At 40.4% G+C, this 19244-nt stretch overlaps 1 protein-coding gene across 3 annotated transcripts in view; it reads right to left on the minus strand.

Moving 5' to 3' along the window:
• EXOC4 (exocyst complex component 4) overlaps positions 1 to 19244 on the minus strand; it is a 743049-nt gene that overhangs the window by 686127 nt on the left and 37678 nt on the right. For all 3 annotated transcript variants that reach the window (XM_015073047.3, XM_053218064.1, XM_053218063.1), the window contains exon 4: positions 4768 to 4952. In XM_015073047.3, coding sequence (XP_014928533.2) covers positions 4768 to 4952 — 185 coding nt within the window. The remainder of the gene's footprint in view (positions 1 to 4767; positions 4953 to 19244) is intronic.

A 19244-nucleotide genomic window follows, 5' to 3' on the forward strand; every position in this document is an offset into this window, starting at 1 on the left:
TGAGGAGATAAAGACAGATGCAGGGACACTTACAGAACACTGGCACAAGAATACAAACTCCAGCAGCTGCAGGCATGGTGACAAAGACAACAACCCAACCAGCCCCTTCCCTGGGTTTGTCGACGGGGTGCGCTCAGCTGCTTCATCTCTCCTGGTCCCTCCTGGGTGTTAGAGCCTGACTGCACAGCCTTCCTTCCCTTCGGCTCTATGACCTACCGCCTTACCACTTGCCACTTAATTCCCTTTCTTGTTTGAGTTATCAGGATTGATTTCTGCTACTTGCAATCTAGAATATTAGCTAATAAATCATCCTTGTACTAGAGAATATTTTATTTGCTTCCCCTCTAGTGATTTTCCATATAGAAATCTGTAGGGGCGCCTGGGTGGTTCAGTCGGTTGGACGTCCCACTCTTGATTTCAGCTCAGGTCATGATCTCGCGGTTCATGGGATTGAGGCCTCTGTCGGGCTCTGTGCCGACAGCACAGAGATTGCTTCGGATTCTTTCTCTCCTCTCTCACGTGCTCTCTCTCCCAAAATAAATATATAAACATTAAAAAAAAAAAATCTTGGGACGCCTAGGTGGCTCAGTCGGTTAAGCATCCTAGTTCACCTCATGATCTCATGGTTTGTGAGTTCAAGCTTTGCATCGGGCTCTGTGCTGACAGTTCAGAGCCTGGAGCCTGCTTGGGATTCTGTCTCCCTCTCTTTCTGGCCCTCCCTTGCTAACACGGCCTCTTTTCTCTCACTCTGAAAAATAAACATTTAATGGGGCGCCTGGGTGGCTCAGTCGGCTAAGCGTCCGACTTCGGCTCAGGTCATGATCTCACAGTTTGTGAGTTCGAGCCCCGCATCGGGCTCTGTGGTGACAGCTCAGAGACTGGAGCCTGCTTCAAATTCTATGTCTCCCTCTCTCTCTGCTCCTCCCCTGCTCATGCTCAGTCTCTCTCTCCTTCAAAAATAAATAAAAACATTAAAAAATAATAATAATAATAAACGTTTAAAAAAAATTTTTAATTAAAAAAAAGACATCTTTAAATATACATATCTAGGTTAATAAACACAAAATTAAATTAAACATTTTCTCCAATTATTCAAATCCAAAACAACTTCTGACTTATCTTACACAAGAATTCACCACTCCTTTTTATCTCCTGACTGTCCAAATTTCCCAGTCTCTAATGTAAGATAGGGATAGAATTCCTGTTTATTATAGAGTATTCTTTTACCACATAGACCTTTTTCAAAAATAGCTTCAGCTTATATTTTTGCTCTTATAAAAATGTATTTGTCAGTTTTTTATATGCACATTTACATATTTAATGGTGTGTGGTCCTTACAGTAGTTTCAAACCACTACAACTTTAATGCTGTCAAGTTGCTGATTGTGGTTTGTATCTTAGAGTTCATCTTTGCATACTAGTTCTTTTTGTTGTTACTTTATATCTGAGAACATCTTGCTGCTGCCCATGCTTAACTGTGTCCACTTGGCTGGGTATAGAAACCTTTGGTCCCCATTCTTCCCTATTCAACACTTTGTAAGACTCTGTTCTGCTATCTTCTGGTATTCTGTGTTCAGCAAATCCTGGTGATCCTGATTTTTGCTCCTCTTTACCAGGCCTGGGTTCAACCGTATAAAACAGAAATCTCATTGGGGCACCTGGGTGGCTCAGTCAGTTAAGCATCCGACTTCAGCTCAGGGCATGATCTCACGGTTCATGGGTTCGAGCCCCGCGTTGGGACTCTTTGCTGAAAGCTCAGTGCCTGGAGCCTGCTTCAGATTCTGTCTGCCTCTCTCTCTGCCCCTCGCCCACTCACACTCTGTCGCTCTCTCAAAAATAAACAAACATTAAAAAAATAAAAAACAGAGGACTCAAAACAGCAGTGGCCTGAGCACAATAAAAAAATTTTCCTCCCTCTCATATGAAAGATGTAACCCATTCAGACTATAAAGGAGGATCCATGCTATTACAGAGTTCAGGATGTGCTTCCATCCTCAAGGTCACCTAGTATCCAAGACAGCTTGATGGCACCAATCCACGTCCTTGACAAGAAGTAAAGGCAGGCAAGGGAAGGGTAAGATAGTGAGTGTACCAGTTTGGCTGGCACCTTTAGAGAACCTTCCCAGGAGCCCTGATTCAAAAGCTTGCAAGCAGAAGTCTCCCGAACCACCTTTAGCTATGTGGGAGGATGGGAAATACAGCCCGTGAGCTGCCAGGAACAAAATAAGGGTTGTCATGAAAAATGAAGAAGGGCCAAATGGATATCAGGTGGGCAAGTAACTCTCTGTCACAGGAGACAATTTTTCTTCCTAGTCCTCACAGAATTTTTTTTACAATTCATAAATATCTCCTGATCGTACCTAAGAACAAGATTTTTCATTAATCTCATCTTAAATCCTTTTGATTTTCAGACCAAGGTCTTTTTGGGTTTTTTTCTCCTGTTTAAGTGGGCTTCTTTATTTACATTGTAATTATTATCCGTTTGCTAGGGCTGCCACGATAAGGTACCCCAGCCTGGGTGGCTTAACCAACAGAAATGCATTTTCTTACAGTTCTGGAGGCAGGAAGTCGAGATCAAGAAGTTGGGACTTGGTTTCTTCTGACGACTCTCTCCTTGCCTCGTAGATGGTATCTCAGCACGAGATCTTCACAGGATCTTCCCTCTGGGTGAGTCTGTATCCAAATTTCTTCTTAAATAGACAACAGTCATACCGGAGCAGGGCCCACCCTAATGGCATCATTTTAACTTATGTATCTCTTAAAAGACCCTATCTCCAAACTAGTCACAGTCGGAGGTACTTGCAGTTAGGTCTTGAAGACCTAAATTTTAGGGGGGGACACAATTCAGCCCAAAACACTATCACATTAGTGTTGTTCTACAGAGTAACTAAAATCACTATTCTCCAACTTTCGTATCCACTATCTTTCTTTTATCATCCTGTCTTTATCCTCTGTATGATGAGGAAACTTTTCCCTCCTTATCACTGCTTCAAGTCTTCTCCCCAGTGCTTGAAACAAAGATTGAATTTCCCTACTTTGTCTCATTTGTCCTTATATTTTATTCATGTTTAGTTCATTCTTTCTGCATCTCTACCAATTCCATTCTTACAGCTCTCCATTACCCTCTCACAGAAGCTATATGCTTGCTGCATACAGCCACAGAATAAGCACATTCAACAATAAGCACATATTTTGGTGGTTGACTAATCCAGGCTAGGCAGCCCAGGTGATCTTAGCTCAGTTCCACAGAGCTCTCATCCTCCTCTGGGCCTGATGCCATCCCGGCAACAGCAAAGACACAAGAGGGCACGCTCCCTGCCGCAAGCCCATTTCGAGCCCCTCTTTGTGGCACATGCTTAACAATAAGCAAAAGCAAGACCCCACCCCACCCCCCCCCAAAAAAAAAATCACAAAAAATCAAAGAACAGGAAATATACCTTTCTCACTACACTGGAGGAAGGAGTAGTAATTTTGAATAATCTCATCTATCACATCCTCCTGTATCCTTTGGAAAACTCCAGCTTAAGCATGTTAAATTTTCCTGTTTTGATTTATAAACTTATTTCAAATAAATGCTCTTCTCTGAGACTTCAAGGTAATGCTTATTCTCCCTTATGTTATAGAATATTTTCACAGAACCCAGAGTATTTTTGGATTTTTTTTTTAATCCTTACATGGGAAGGAATCTATTCATACCTGCTATTTACCACCACACACTGTGGAAGGAATTGCCTTAACACCGCCCCCACCCAACACTACTTTCCACTACGGAACTAACATTCTATTCAGACACAGTGTTGAAGTTACTTCTCGGGTACATAACCCTCAGCTCAATTTGTGTGCCTGGCAGAAGATTTTCTAGTGCCCATCTGCGGAAACGAGATAGAAACTTCTCTTTCTGTCAGGCTCTTGGACTAAATTGAAGCATCACACACAAAGTTGGCAATTTTTGTCTGAAGAGGATAGGACTTCAAAGGCTTCCTTCCCAGCATGCACTGCTTCCAGTGCTCCTCTTGTCTGTAGCTGGATGAAAAAGTACGAGCACATGTATTTCGACAGGTACAGCTCAACTGCCCTCTGAGATCTGAGAGCTGTTTTCAAGGAACGTTGGAAGGACTACGACATGCACAGCTATCTGGTACATGTTAATAACGTCAGTAGTCTACTGTCTTAACTGTCCTAAGACCTGGTCTTACTTCCTACCAGGTCTAAACTAACCCAGTGAATTTCTTGAGTCCACACCCAGGCCCTTAAGTACAGGACTATGCTACGATCAAGCCCAGAGATAAAAGAAAAGTGTTCTCTCTGAAGCTCCCCTGAACTATTCCAGAAAGAAGACTGTCTACAGCTGAACATGACCCCTAAGTAACAAAGAATCTTATAACTTCAGTCCATACACATATTTCTTAATTAGGCCAGCTGTACTGTATAACTTAAGGATCTTTTTCTCTCCCTTGTGAGATATATCAGAATATCTCTGATCCAGTACACACACAGGCCCACAGTACATGTTTCTTATCCATCTTTACATAAAAAGGTCATAATAAGTGTGCAATGAAGGAATGAAGAAACTTGGGATGACAGCCTTTCAGAACATGGAGTATTTGCTATTACAAAACCATCTTATAGTTTCAGGGACAGTATGTTGAAAAGTAAGAAGCAAAACCAAGAAGCAAATCAAGTACAACAGTCTTCTGGGAAACAAATAATGGTCCTTGAACTTCTCCACTGCCACAAGACACTGTAGCGAAGAGGCTCTTTAACCAACCTCACTCTCCCTTTCTCCTTGTTACGCTGCACAACTCGGCTGGTGGATTTGATGTACAGGTGCCGGTGCAGTTCATCTATGAGAACCAAGTGGAGGTTCATCTTCTTGCTGTGAAGCTCCAGCCTGAGGTCGCTCAGTCCTTCCACCTGGAGCAGGGGGCCCTCCAAAGACTCCACTGCTGACACCTGAAGAGAGAATAAAAAATGATTAAGTGGCACAACTACAAAACCTACCAATATTAGAAACACAAGAGACTATTTCTAAAAGAAAAAGAGAATTTATATGAACCCTACCAGCATACATCAGACTTTGAAGAGTATAACGTGGTTAGGCCTAGTTGTGCCTTTGAAGGTGCACCATCTAAGAGAAATAGTGAAGGAAACAATCTTGTTAAAGATAAACATTTGCAGCAACGTGGATGGAACTGGGAGGTATCATGCTGAGTGAAATAAGTCGGTCGGAGAAGGACAGATATCATTTTTCACTCATATGTGGATCCTGAGAAAGTTAACAGAAGGCCATGGGGGAGGGGAAGGGGAAAATAAACAGTTACAAACAGAGAGGGAGGGAGGCAAACCACGAGAGACTTTTAAATACAGAGAACAAACTGATGGGGAGGTGGGGGAGAGGGGAAAGTGGGTGATGGGCAGTAAGGAGGGCACTTGTTGGCATGAGCACTGGGTGTTGTATGTAAGCCAATTTAACGATAAATTAAAATAAAAAAAGAATAGAGGAAAATTTTTCACTGAAAAAAAAAAAAGATAAACATAAAGGCATCTAAAGCGCCACAGAGCTGTATGTATCATTTATTCCCGCACACACTGCCTGTTAACAGACACAAGTGTGATGGCCTCCCTGACCACATGATGTCATTCATTTCCTCACAAGAAGTCCACATACTAATGACTGAAATCAACTTTTAATCACATTTAGCTTTTTAAGACTAAGACTAAATAAAAGCACACTACATGAGGGGCACCTGGGTGGCTCAGTCGGTTGAGCGTCCGACTTCAGCTCAGGTCATGATCTCGCGGTCCGTGAGTTCGAGCCCCGCGCCGGGCTCTGTGCTGACAGCTCAGAGCCTGGAGCCTGTTTCAGATTCTGTGTCTCCCTCTCTCTCTGACCCTTCCCTGTTCATGCTCCGTCTCTGTCTCAAAAATAAATAAATGTTTAAAATATAAAAATAAAACATAAGAAAAGCACACTACGTGAATGTTTAAATAATTCTCACTGTGATCATGAGGCAGAGCTTGGTTAGCCTAAGTCTACATGTGTGCCTACATACAGACAGGCTCTTGCTCGCTCTTCTTCGTACACACATACACAGAGGTAAATGCATTTTTGACATGAAAGCTACGAGCAGAAAATAACTGTCATCACCTCTCCTTGACCTGATCCAGTTCGACAGAAGAAATGGGATATGAACGGTGAAGAGAAGATAAACTACAGAGAAGGAAACGCTCCTGGTGTGAAGTGCAATTTGGGAGATTTTAAGACAGAAAAGATTGGATGAATAAAAATGGAATAGGAATACCTCCAACAAATGAAGATGAGGGCCTCGGGGAGTGTGGAACAACTCACTTTGAGACCAAAGTAGTAACTGTAAAGGGGGGGAAATAAAGTATGTTTCATATGATCCCATTTATCCATGGATATAAGATTATATTTGTCTTTCCATAAAGATCTAGATTTTTAAAAATCTTTTTCATGTTTATTTATTTTTGAGAAAGAGAAAAAGAGAGAGAGAGAGAGATCGCAAGCAGAGGAGCAGAGAGAGAGGGAGACACAGAATCCGAAGCAGGCTCTAGGCTCCAACCTGTCAGCACAGAGCCCGACGTGGGGCTTGAACTCAAGAACCACAAGATCATGACCTGAGCCAAATTCGCACGCTTAACCTACCGAGCGACCCAGGCACCCCAAGATCTAGATTTTTTAAAGAAAATAACAAGGTGAAGAATATACTCTTACTATTCCTTAGGAGAAAAATAAAAGCAAGAGAGAAACACAAAGAAGAAAATAATAATAAGGAAAGGGGAAAAAATAGTTTCAAACAGAGGGAGGGAAAATAAAGGACTCTTAAATACAGAGAACAAACTGAGGGTTGACGGGGGTGGGCCGCTGGGGGGTAAGGAAAATGGGTGATGGGCACTGAGGAGGGCACTTGTTGGGATGAGCACTGGGTGTTGTATGTAAGCAATGAATCACGGGAATCTACTCCCAAAACCAAGAGCACACGGTATACACTGTATGTTAGCTAACTTGACAATACACTATATTGAGTAAAAATAAAACAAAACAAAACAAAATAATAGTAATAGAAGTAGTAGTGTGGTAGAAGTAGTAATAGAAAAGAGAGGACTACAAGCTGAACTCAGAGGGAGAAGAGCCCTACCCAGCTCCCCAAAGGGATTCCTGTGCTATGACTACTCCCTGCTTAGGTTATACTTGTAAATATCCCTAAAAGGTACAGAGAAAGGCAATAACTAGTAATACTTCAAGGTACAAAGAGTGGATGTAATTAGGGAGATAAACATGCTCCTAAAAAGTAAGGCGTTTAAATAAAAGCAATAGATAACAAAATCCATGAAACGTATCAATGATCAAAAGTGCTGATCACAGACCTACACCAGTGCACAACGTCACTGAGGAGCACGTGGGCAGCGAATACAGCAAGTCTGGGAGCCGCCAAATACAAACTGGCCTGAGGTGGGGGAGGAAAATGCAATGGCTTACCCACAAACACAGCACTTGTTTTGTGATGTGCTATATAATCAAATGTCAGTAGCAAGTAAGTCTCCTTAAGTTAACCAAGCAAGAAGGAAGGAATGAAAAAGTGGCAAGCCCTGAGCCAGCTCTGCCCCCGGAAGCCTGCCAGTTCGTTTTCATGCTGACCCATAACTGCCCCTGTGACAAGAGCCCCTGGGCCTCATGCGAGCTGCCAACAATTCCAAATGGAAAAGCGGCCTCGCAAAATGACCACTGTGTCCCCAAGGAGGAAAAACAACAACAAATTCATTTACACTTATGCTCTAAAATGGATTTTAACTCAGGTCTGTAACAGAGAAAAGAGGATGCATTAACCTTTAGTGACATCGAGATCCAGAAAATGAAAAATAATTTGGTAAGCCACTGGCCCATCATGTAGCCTTATCCCTTAAGGTAATTAAATCCAGCTGAGATATTTAAGCTTAAAAACCACCCACTGCACATCCACACTCAATTTGTTTGTAGGAATTTGCATGAAGATTTTTAACCCAAACAGTTCATGTTCCCAAAACAAAATTATAGGATAATGTCAACTTTCAAAGCTACTTAATTGAAGTTTGTTTTTGTTTTTGTTTTTTTAATATAAGTAAAGCACTTAACACAGTGCCTGGCACATACTGAGTGCTCACTGGAATTAGACATGAGATTTTTAACAGAATCTATTTATTGTGTGGTTAAAGAAATCTCACGGGGTGTTACTAACATGTGCTAATGCTACTGTTTTCAGTAAAGTGTTGTTTCCATTACAAGCATTTGGATGACAAATTTTCTGAATATGTCTTCTTGACCCAAAATACAAGTACAATTTATATATATATAATCAAGAGTAATTTTACAATTTCAAAGATTTGAAAACCATACCACAGGGAAGACAGCACGCTTATTTTTATATGAAAATACAGTGCTCCAATTTCCTGGCCTTCACTTATTAAAAGCTATAATTATGAAAGCTAGGCAAGGGCACTGTCTTCCCCCACTCTAACCTTACTGAGTGGTACTAAAACGGATTTTAAGAAAATAGTTATCAGTGCAACATGTGATCTCTAGAACATCAGTTTATAGAAACCTGACATTTATCTTACCTGGTTTCAAGAAGCCTGTAGCATAACGTTTATACATAAGCTAAACTTGGTGAGGCAGAAAACAGCCAATCCATCCAAACATCACTGATGGTCAATTCTGCTGTATGGGGGATGGGGGAAACCTGGTTTCCAGGCATTTACTAACATTCAGGCTTTATTAGAAATCATTAAATATCTTTGGGGTGCCTGGCTGGTTCAATTGGTACAGCATGCAACTCTTGATCTCAGGGTTGTAAGTTCAAGCCCCACATTGGGTCCAGAGATTAAAGATAAAATCTTTAAAAATATATATATTAAATATACATCCACGTTTAGATATGCATAACTACTGGTAAAAACACAACTAAAGAGTTTGGGTTTTTTTTTAATGTGGTCATTTTATGAATCATTTCACTGTTTCCCAAATTTAATGTCTACAGAGCACTTTTTTTTATTTAATGTTTATTTATTTTTGAGACAGAGATTGACAGAGCATGAACGAGGAAGGGTCAGAGAGAGAGGGAGACACAGAACCTGAAGTAGGCTCCAGGCTCTGAGCTGTCAGCACAGAGCCCGATGCAGGGCTCGAACTCACAGACCGTGAGATCATGACCTGAGCCGAAGTCGGCCGCTTAATCAACTGAGCCACCCAGGCGCCCCTACAGAGCACTTTTTAAATAACACTAATGAACCATTAACAAGAATTCAAGAGATGAGGTTGGATTAAAGTAGCAACAAAACGGTCTCACAGGTGAGTTACTATGAGAAATTACTGAAAATGGGTTCTTAAATGTGACATACAACATCAGATAAATATATATTCTTACCAAACAAGACATACCAGATGAAAAATCAAATAGACAGCATTCAGGACAACAGTTCACTAGTAAATGCTGTCTATACCTCTACTCACAGATGGAATAACACGCATTCATTCCCCAAATGATGTCTAGATGACCCTCTAGAAATCTCAGACAGGCCACACCATTTCTTAAGGGTAGATGACCATATAATGAGCCAATTACATGTATTTGGAAGTTTTCTTACACATATTTTCAGAAATAAAATTGGAGGGTTGAGGGAATTTTTTCATATAACATCTATTATTACCCAAAAGAACATTAGTGTTCTACTCACCACAGTTGGAAATGGCTTTGATAACAGAACTCTGCTTTGGAGTTGAAAAATATTTCCTTTAGGATAAACTTAAAAAAGGGCGGGGGGGCACCTGTGTGGCTCAGTTGGTTAGGTGTCTGACTCTTAATTTCGGTTCAGGTCATGATCTCACCGTTCATGAGATCAAGCCTGGTGTCAGGCTCTATATGGACAGTGCGGAACCTGCTTGGGATTCTGTCTCCCTCTCTCTCTGCTCTTCCCCCACTTGCATGCACGTGCTCTCTCTCAAAATAAACTTAAAAAAAAAAGCAAGAAAAATATTTCCTTTAGGATTATGAAAATAAGCAAGCATTCACCAAATGTTTTCATACATGATACTGAACAGGACGGCATGTTTTGCTATTAGAAACCTATGCACTGAAGAACAAAGAAATCCCAAAAACTGTTTCCATAACTCATTAAGTACGCAACAGTTACATTTAAAATGTACACAATCAAGAACTGTCTGGTATTTCAAAAAAGTTTACCGTGAGTTGAGAGATAAGTTTACAACAAAAGCCATCTTTGTAATTACGAACTACAGAGCCCTTAAATTTTCTTTCCCAAATGTCTATTTCTCAATTTCCTTCTAGCTTATTTTTTTACTGTTTATTTATTTTTCAGAGAGAGAGAGAGAGAGACAGCACAAGTGGGGGAGGAGTAGAGAGAGAGGAAGACACAGAATCCGAAGCAGGCTCCAGGCTCTGGCTGTCAGCACAAAGCCCAACGCAGAGCTCGAACTCATGAACCAAGAGATCATAACCTGAGCCAAAGTCGGATGCTTAATTGACAGAGCTACCCAGGTACCCTTCAATTTCCTTCTAGTTTAAAGTAGGAAGTTATTATTTCATAGTTAAGTGTTCATCTTCTGCTAGCCTCACTCAAGTTGATTAGGTAAAAAGATCTAGTTTTGTGCTTTAATATGAACCACTTGAAATGTTTTGGAGGAAAGTTGGCCATTCTCAACATTCAGTTGGCTTCACTGAAGAAAGACTGGTTTGTTATCATTTTTATATTATTATTTCAGTTGGGGGAGAGGAGAGACACACAATGGCAACTGACATTAGTAGCCATCTAACTAAACCACCTGTCAGCTAAGGAAAATGCTTATTTTGGCAATAATGTTCCCTAAAGAAAGCAAATGTGTTGCCACTTTGAGTCTAGAACAAGTATTTCCTTCAGGGCTCTCATAATTAAATGGTTCCAAAATGTTTTATCACTTTTCAATAGGTCTGTATGCCTCCCTTAAGGAAGTACTTTTCGAGTAAGACATAACCATTCTGCAAATGTTGCCTTGGCTCAACTTACAGAAGCGTATCTTTTTAGATATGAAATTAGGCTATTCCAGAGAATGGATACCCTCTCCCTTCCTATACCACCATGAGTTAAACCTGTTGAACAGACTCAACTAAGAACGCCAAAAAACCTTGGCTATGAGCAACAAAAGAAGCAGGCCTTGGAATCTGACATTTACTTCGTGCCCAGGCCACTGGCCAGCTGCCACCTGGGCCCCTGAGCTGCTAGAAGGCAACCTCTGGTGGCTTCAGCCCTGCTCCTCAAGACAGCCCTATACCCAGAAGTATCCACATAGAGGGCTCAAGGAGTCCTAGATGGGCATAAGAAGTATTCCTCTGGACGGAGAATGAGCCAAACCCACCTTTACAAAAGGAGGAAAGATGTTTATCACCAAGAACTCCAGATCAATCACTTACCAAACATTGTCATTTTGCTATACCACAGTGCCCAAAGCAGTAGTTTGGTTATCAGACAGAAATTTTTAAAAACCCAAAAACCAAAACAACAACAAAAACAACAACAACACACAGCTTTAAGCCCCTCCCCCAAACAAAATCACAGTCTTTTTCATGTATTAGTTTGAAATCGGAACCTTAGGAAACTGTTTCTTACAAGTCAAAAATGATCCAGTATTGGCTGTTTCATATGGTTTAATCCAACAGTTTTAGGAGATCTGAAAGCTTTGGTGCATCTAGGACATCACAGTGCTGTTTGTAGAACACTGTGGCCTTGATAGAACCTGTGTTCTATAGGGTTAACTGCAGCAGAGAATCTAGGAAAATTTCAACTAGCAGAATATTATATATGTGTGCGACATAAAACCACAAACATGTGACCCCCCAAAGGATTTTGCTGATCAAAATCCTGTTAAATATAAACTTAGTAACAACCTCCACTCGGCTTGTGTTTAAAACATGACAGCAGCCACCACAGGGGACATATGTAGAAGATGGCTTAGACTGCTCTTCATACAAAAATGGTTAGGGGAGCGGGGGAGGGAAGTCGGGAGGCAGGGTAAGGGGCATAGAAAGCAGAATAAGGGAATGCCTGCAAGGCTTAGAGGAGTCTTCGGGGATCTATAGGAAAAACAGAATCCATGATCCCAGCTTTACTGGAGAAGATTTGGCTCCCTAGGGTTCTGCTTTGCCACAGCCTGCAGGCCTCCGAGCTATTGACAGTTGGAACTTAAGACAGACTTCCCAAGAAAGCTGCATCACAGGAGCAAGGCCAAGCGCCTGGAGCATGAATACTTTTTTCCACCCTAAGTCCTCAGCCTGCAGCCAACCCAGTGATCCAATCAGGCAATCAAAAATGCCCATTCTTAAAGTCATCTGTGAACAGAATATTGATCAGCCCCATTCAGGTGCCCCTTCTCCCTCCAGAAACCCAATACCTATAATGCAGACTCAGCATGCTCTCACCATTAAAAACAGGATGCTGTCTACTTCCATTCTGCTTTCATTACTGCTAGGGTTATTACATGTTTTTATTTAATAAACCTTCATCAGTTCAAACGAAGGGCTGTTATTAGTTGTGCTAACAGCCAAATGATAATGCTCCAGAGAGGTATCAGTGCTTGTTGGTGCATTAGCAAAGAGAGAAGGGCTGAGGTCAAGCATGTGTCAATGTAAATGAGGTGATATTAGGTAGTAAAGGCTTAATGCAATAGACTGCCGGGGAGCTAATGGAATTTACAGGATACAGCAAATGAGATGAAGTTATTTATAAGTGAATGGGGGGGGAGGGGCTGTAAGATAAAGTGCTGTCAAAGAAAAGCCCATTTACTTGTGAATTTCTTCTTTAAACTGTCTTCACAACTATCTTAGAAAACAAAACTCACAAGAGATCAAATGTGACCTCTGATTTTAACAGAGCTCATCCTACCACTGCTGTGACACACAGACTTGGTTTAAAAGCATTACCATTTGACTAAGCTCTTTCTTAAGTCTTCTTTGGGGATCCCGCCAACTTCTTGGTTTTCGTTTTTTCTTAAACATCAGGGCCTTCTACCACAAATAATTCCCATAATTTAAGCAGAAATCTTTGGGGGTTTTTTCCTCTTGTCAAGTAGGGGTGGTCAGATCTAAGATATTCCATAAGCCCAAGTCTAAAAGAATGACAGTATCTGAGAAATGAAATGTTGAGTTTTCTATTACAAGAGACATTTAAAGGCTGTCAGGACTGAAGTCCTACCCCAATTTCACAGATTAAGGAAAAAAAAAGGGGGGGGGGCCTAAGGCCCAGGAATGTATTTTTCTTAACCTTTATTTTTAATTCCCAATTATAAAAATACATGATCAAGAAAACTCAAAAAACACAAAATCCCAAAGGAAAAAGATGGTCCACATTTCACTACTCAGGTAAAATATGTTTTAATCTGATTCCTTCCAAATGATTTCCATACAAAGTTTTGAAAAAGTATTATTATTTTTAAATAGGCTTTTTCCATTTGGCAATACATTGGGAACATCTGCCCATTACCAAATATATTTTTAGCATTCATACTACTCCATAAAATGAATATTCCCCAAATGATTTAAACCACTTCCCCATACAAAGTAGTTGCTATATTCTTTTACTTTCACAAATCTTTCTGTGATAATTATCCTTGTATAGATTTTTTATCACATAATTAAAATGTTCAACTCTTAACATTCTAGAAGTAGAATTCCAAGTCCAAAGTAATGCACATATTTAGGGCTTCTAATACATAATGCCAAATTTGGAGCCTTATTTGTTCTGAATCAACTTACAACAGATCAGTTCATAATTACGTTCCTGATGAAATTAAACATACCTAACACCTTAAGTGAAAGTTAAAATGTCAATTGCTTATGGGCACACACACACACACACACACACACACACACACACACACACACAATGGGGAGCCTGGGTGGCTCAGATGGATAAGCAGCTGACTCTTGGTTTCAGCTCAGGTTATGATCTCAAAGTTTTTGAGTTCAAGCCCCACATCAGGCTCTGTGCTGACAGCACAAAGCCTGCTTGGGATTCTCTGTCTCCCTCTCTGCCCCTCCCCTGCTCAGTCTGTCTGTCTGTCTGTCTCTCTCTCTCAAAATAAATACATAAACTTTAAAAAAAAAATCCTTCTTTGTGCCTAATCTAATGGTCCCTCCAATTCTCAGTTCCCATCAGTGCTCCATAAAGACAGCACTAAATCCTAGGTTCCTACTCCAAAATACAAGGGAAGAGACCACTAGGAAAGACATCCTCATTTGACAAGGGTCCCAAAGCCACTTACTTCTGTCATCTTATTTGTTATTCTGTGACAAGAACAAGTTACAGAACAATTATCTTAGGAGTTGGCAAAGGAGGTCTCTGAGAGTCACGTCAGGCTCACACTTCAATCAAGACAAATTCCCAATCCATTAGAAATGCCCAGCACTTACACAGTTCTTTACTAACATCAACTGTTAAAATCCCACAAAGGAATGTGAGAGGAAGAGCTAGGAACAACAAGTAATTAGTACTGGGACAAATCACAGAGAAAACATACTTCAACAAGCTCCTATCTGGTCAAGCCAAGCAAAAGCTACTGATTCACCTTCCCCAGTCATCGTCAAGTTGAGACAGAGGGCTCCCATCAACATGCGTGGTCACCTGCAGCTACTTATACATATATAGGGTCCCCATCTGGCCACACAATGACCAAACAGAAACCTGTTTGAGGAAGTCCATATGTGAAGCTGAAACCTGGAATATGACAGAGGAGGTCAGCAAAGGCCTCGTGTATTATTCCTGCCTTAGTTTATTCCTCATACAGGCGAAAGTATATAAAAGTGCATGTGCACACAGGTGATCTGATTAATGCATTAATGATGGTAGCACCAGGAGAGAGAGAAAGACTTCTCGGTATAAACAAGTCCCAGATGATAGATGACCGCTTTTCTCTTACCCTGGCACTTTGTCATAGTGATGATGACGCTACTTACAACTTCTTAAATTTGTCTATTGCCTTATATTTTACAAAGCACTGTAACCTTACCAAATTTCACTTTTATTCTCACAGCCTGTCTACAATCTAGATAGGGTATTTGTAGATCCACTCTAGAGAAGAGAATACTACATAACAGAGAGAGTGATTTGTCTAAGCTCGCAGAACTAGGGAGTTGTTGAGTCAGGACTAGAATTAAGAACGTCTGGCTTCCAAACCCATTCTGTTTGCACTACACCACCGATGTACCTAGCCACCGCTCGTCAGTAAGTAAATCTGTGCCCCAATTTCAACCCATGAAATCCCAGTGCAATTCCAATAAGAAACCACAGGAAGAAAGCAGCAGGCAGAGCACCAAGAAGGCATCCCTGAAAGTTTAAGTCCACCCAAACCTGGAGAGCGTCTAATTTAACCACTCAACACCATTCCTACTGACCAAATAATCAGGCTATAAAATCAGAGTAAGGGCCAAATACTTGTCAGCCCTACCCAAAACCTGCAACAGAGGATGGCAACAAAGCAACTCCACACTACAGTATTTCTACAAAAATGTACCAATCACTGTGCAAAGTCTGTCTTGTGCAAATACAGTAAAACCTTGGTTTGTGAGCACAATTCCCTCTGGAAACATGCTTATAATCCAAAGCACTTTTATATCAAAGCGGATTTCAAGAACCACTGGCTCAGTTGTGGTCATGTGACATTCAGCATCACGTACGACTCATACTGCAAGACATCACTCATTGATCAAGTTAAAATTTATTAGAAATGTTTGCTCATCTTGCAGTACACTCACAGAACAAGTAACTCACAGTCCAAGGTTTTACTCGTACTTGGTTTCTAACCCCTCAAAACTGGTATCAAAAGACATCAAAGACAACTAGTTTTACTCTGTTAAGTGGCACAGGGTATACCCTAGATCTACAGTTCCACATTTATCTGTACGATGGAATCACCTGAAGAATGTCAAATTACTGAAGGTAGTGTACCACCATCAGAGACTTCAATGTCATCAGTGTAAGGTGTGACCTGGGCTTTAGATTTCTTCAAGAAGGTCCCTAACGTGCAGAGTTTGGGAATCACTGCCCTACAGCCAAGCGAGTCAACTGAAAACTGCTGAACCTTATGAGGTTTAGTGTAATATAACAAAATTTCTATTTGCTTTAAAATAAAAGAGGCAAAAGCAGATAAAAGAACAAAGTAAAAGGGAAGGAAAGCTAATACAATAACCGGGTGCTTTTCAAACAGTGTGCTACCCTAGCCTTCAAAAACAAATATAAATAAAAAAGGGCATTGGACACGAACACAAATAATTGTTTACAAGCCCTGTGCTTTTACTCTCCAGGAAAAAAATAAAGCTGCCACATTAGGCCTACTCATTTAATTTTAGACAACTACCAAGATTTCTTGTCTAATACCTTTATTTTCAGCTCTTCCTAAACCTTTCTGAAAAGATCAGATGTAGGCGTTTGAAGGACTGAAGGGGTCCCAATGCAGCTAGAAGCAGCTATAGCTGACCACCTTATTTATAGAGCAAACCATACTACCCTACCTCCATCCCCAATTTTCCTGATCCCCAATTTCTTGTTATGCTCATCGTGATATGAGACTCTTTATTTGTTCACTGTCTCTCCCTGTTAGCATGTAAGCTCCTTCAAGGTTAAGGGCACACATTCAGATATATTTCCCAGCAACCGGAAGTCATCAACAATGGCATCATACCATTCTTTGTAAGTCTACCAAAACATGTGCTCCATTCTTTCCTGTTATTAGTACAGAATATTGGCAATGGTCTTTCAAATCAATATTCTACACTAGAAATAGATGGGCTTAATGGTGGCTATTTCATTATTGATCATGGATATATTTTTTAACGTGTAGAGAAATCTATATGGAATATTGAAACATTTTTTCAGTCACTTACCACTTTCAGGTTAAGTCCAATAAGTTCACTAGAATGTTCCAGCTCTCGATATTTATAGAGTTTTCACCTCAATACCATTCCCACAGTCATAATGAGAAAAAACAGTCCTGGGAGATCTTAGAAACTCTCAGATCAGATGAAAGGGATGTACACTTTGCCCCCGTTTTCTTTCTTGTGCATTAATCATTTGACAGTAGATGCATGATCACCCCTTCCCTGCCCATAATATGAGAAAAGAAGAATTTGTCTATTTGCTAATGACACAGTTCTAATGGCAGCATAAAGAACAAGCTCGCTGGTCCACTGGTCCTGCCATCTAAGCACTGACAGAAAAAAATAGCTTAACATCAACTTCTTTATAACACTACAATCAACATTATTGATAAGTACCCTCCAATAGTGAACTGGCTTATATCTACTTACAATACTAGCAGAAAAACACACTTAGTTACCTAAGAGCCGATTTTGCAACAAACTGATCCTAGATAGTTTACTGACAAATTGCATTGCTATGAACATATCGTTGAAGTAAGCCAAAAAGGTGATTGACACAGAATCTGAAATTTGCCCCTGTCAAATCCCAAATATATGGGAAAGAACTTTGGGGTCCTGATCATCCTTCCTTCTGTGCATGTGTTAGATCAGACTAGCCCTGTTTTCAGAGAAAAATCTTTTTTTTTAAGATTTTATTTTTAAGTAATCTTTACACCCAACGTGGGGCTTGAACTCACAACCCTGACATCAAGCTCCACCAACTGAGCCAGCCAGGTACCCGTTTTCAGAGAAAAATCTTATCTAGGCCTGCAGGAACTCCTTGGACTACATAAAATGTGGGGTAGTCTTTCATTTAGATAGATGTCCATTTAAGGGAAGAAGGAATCCATAATGCCTAACCTAGCCAGCCCTACTCCAACTCTTAACAGTTCAGAACAAGTCCACTTCCGAACACTTTGCGAACTTCTCACGTGGGAGCAATCACCATTATCCTTCTTACAGTATCCGTTAAAGTAATCAATTCACTATAAATAACATTTCTAAGCACTTACTGTGTATACTGCATGTACTTTATATAAATAGCTTAGTATCTCATTTAATCCCTTCAACAATCCTTGGGAGTAGATGTAATTCTCAACTCCCAACTTTTGGCAAAGTCAAATAATTAGCCCCAAGTGATGCAGCTAGTAAAAGTCAAAGCCAGGACCCAAACACAGGTCCATCTGACCCACACTAACATTCACGACCTTGATTGTTATACAACTAATGCAAAGGCTCTCGTAAGCTGAAAACATTAGAAGTTTATTTTTATTATAGGAGCTTAGAAAACCATGAGATTAAATTGCTGCCTTATTCTCTTTATGCCCGATGTGGCCACATTTTCAGTGTAAGTGATATAATTCCACCATACTATTCTCTCAAAGCACGTGGGATTCTCTGGGAGGAAGGCAACTACATAAATCTAAGTAGTTATTATAATAATCCTTATCTTAGTACACAGCTATGATTTTTTTTTAAAAATATAAATAGAAAAACAAGAGACATTCAAAATCTCTACAATCTCAGGAAGAGTTAAAAGTGAAAAAAATGTAGTCCCAGGCCTTGTGACGGTCAGCTCAAGTGGCTCAAAACTACTCACACTGGCTTAGTTTCCACTGATTGAATGCAATTATGAGTCGACTTCTATGGGTTGATAAATCAGAACTTGGGTAAGTGGTTTTCAAAGCTCATCTGTGCAGTTTTCGTGTGATGCAGACTTCCACATAAATTTTCCTTTAAAAAAGTTCATAAAAATATTAACTATCATCAAATACCTCCCTGGTTAGCTCATGCCACTGGGAAGAAGCTGCTGTTCTTATATTAATAATTCTTCCCGGAATTAATCAGTCATTGTACATTAGAACCAGCAGCTGGAGTGTTCTGAGTGATAATGAAACCTGTAACAAGGCATCTTCAGCCGTCTTTTCAAGACAATAAGGGAATTAAAATTTCAATTTAAATGCAGAGGTTTGAAACACGCTTCACTGGCAAAATTACTTCAATTAATGTGAGTGGAATACAAAGGACAGACTGCAGAAATGTGATGCAGCAACCAGAAATTATGTCATTAATGTGCTTGCATCAACCCAGCACAATGACTGCAGAGGTCTAATTTAAACCATACATATCGCAAAGCTACAGGCTACAATATTAATCAAGTCTCTGATTTCAATGTGACGGATACAGGCTTCTTGTTGGACCACTTTTAGCCTTTCATGAGCTAACAGCAGCTGTTTACCTTGAAGATGGAAACAAAAGGCCATGCCTATTTGCAGACAGTCCCTGT

The sequence above is a fragment of the Acinonyx jubatus genome, chromosome A2 (assembly GCF_027475565.1).
Source record: "Acinonyx jubatus isolate Ajub_Pintada_27869175 chromosome A2, VMU_Ajub_asm_v1.0, whole genome shotgun sequence".
Taxonomy (NCBI): Eukaryota; Metazoa; Chordata; class Mammalia; order Carnivora; family Felidae; genus Acinonyx; species Acinonyx jubatus.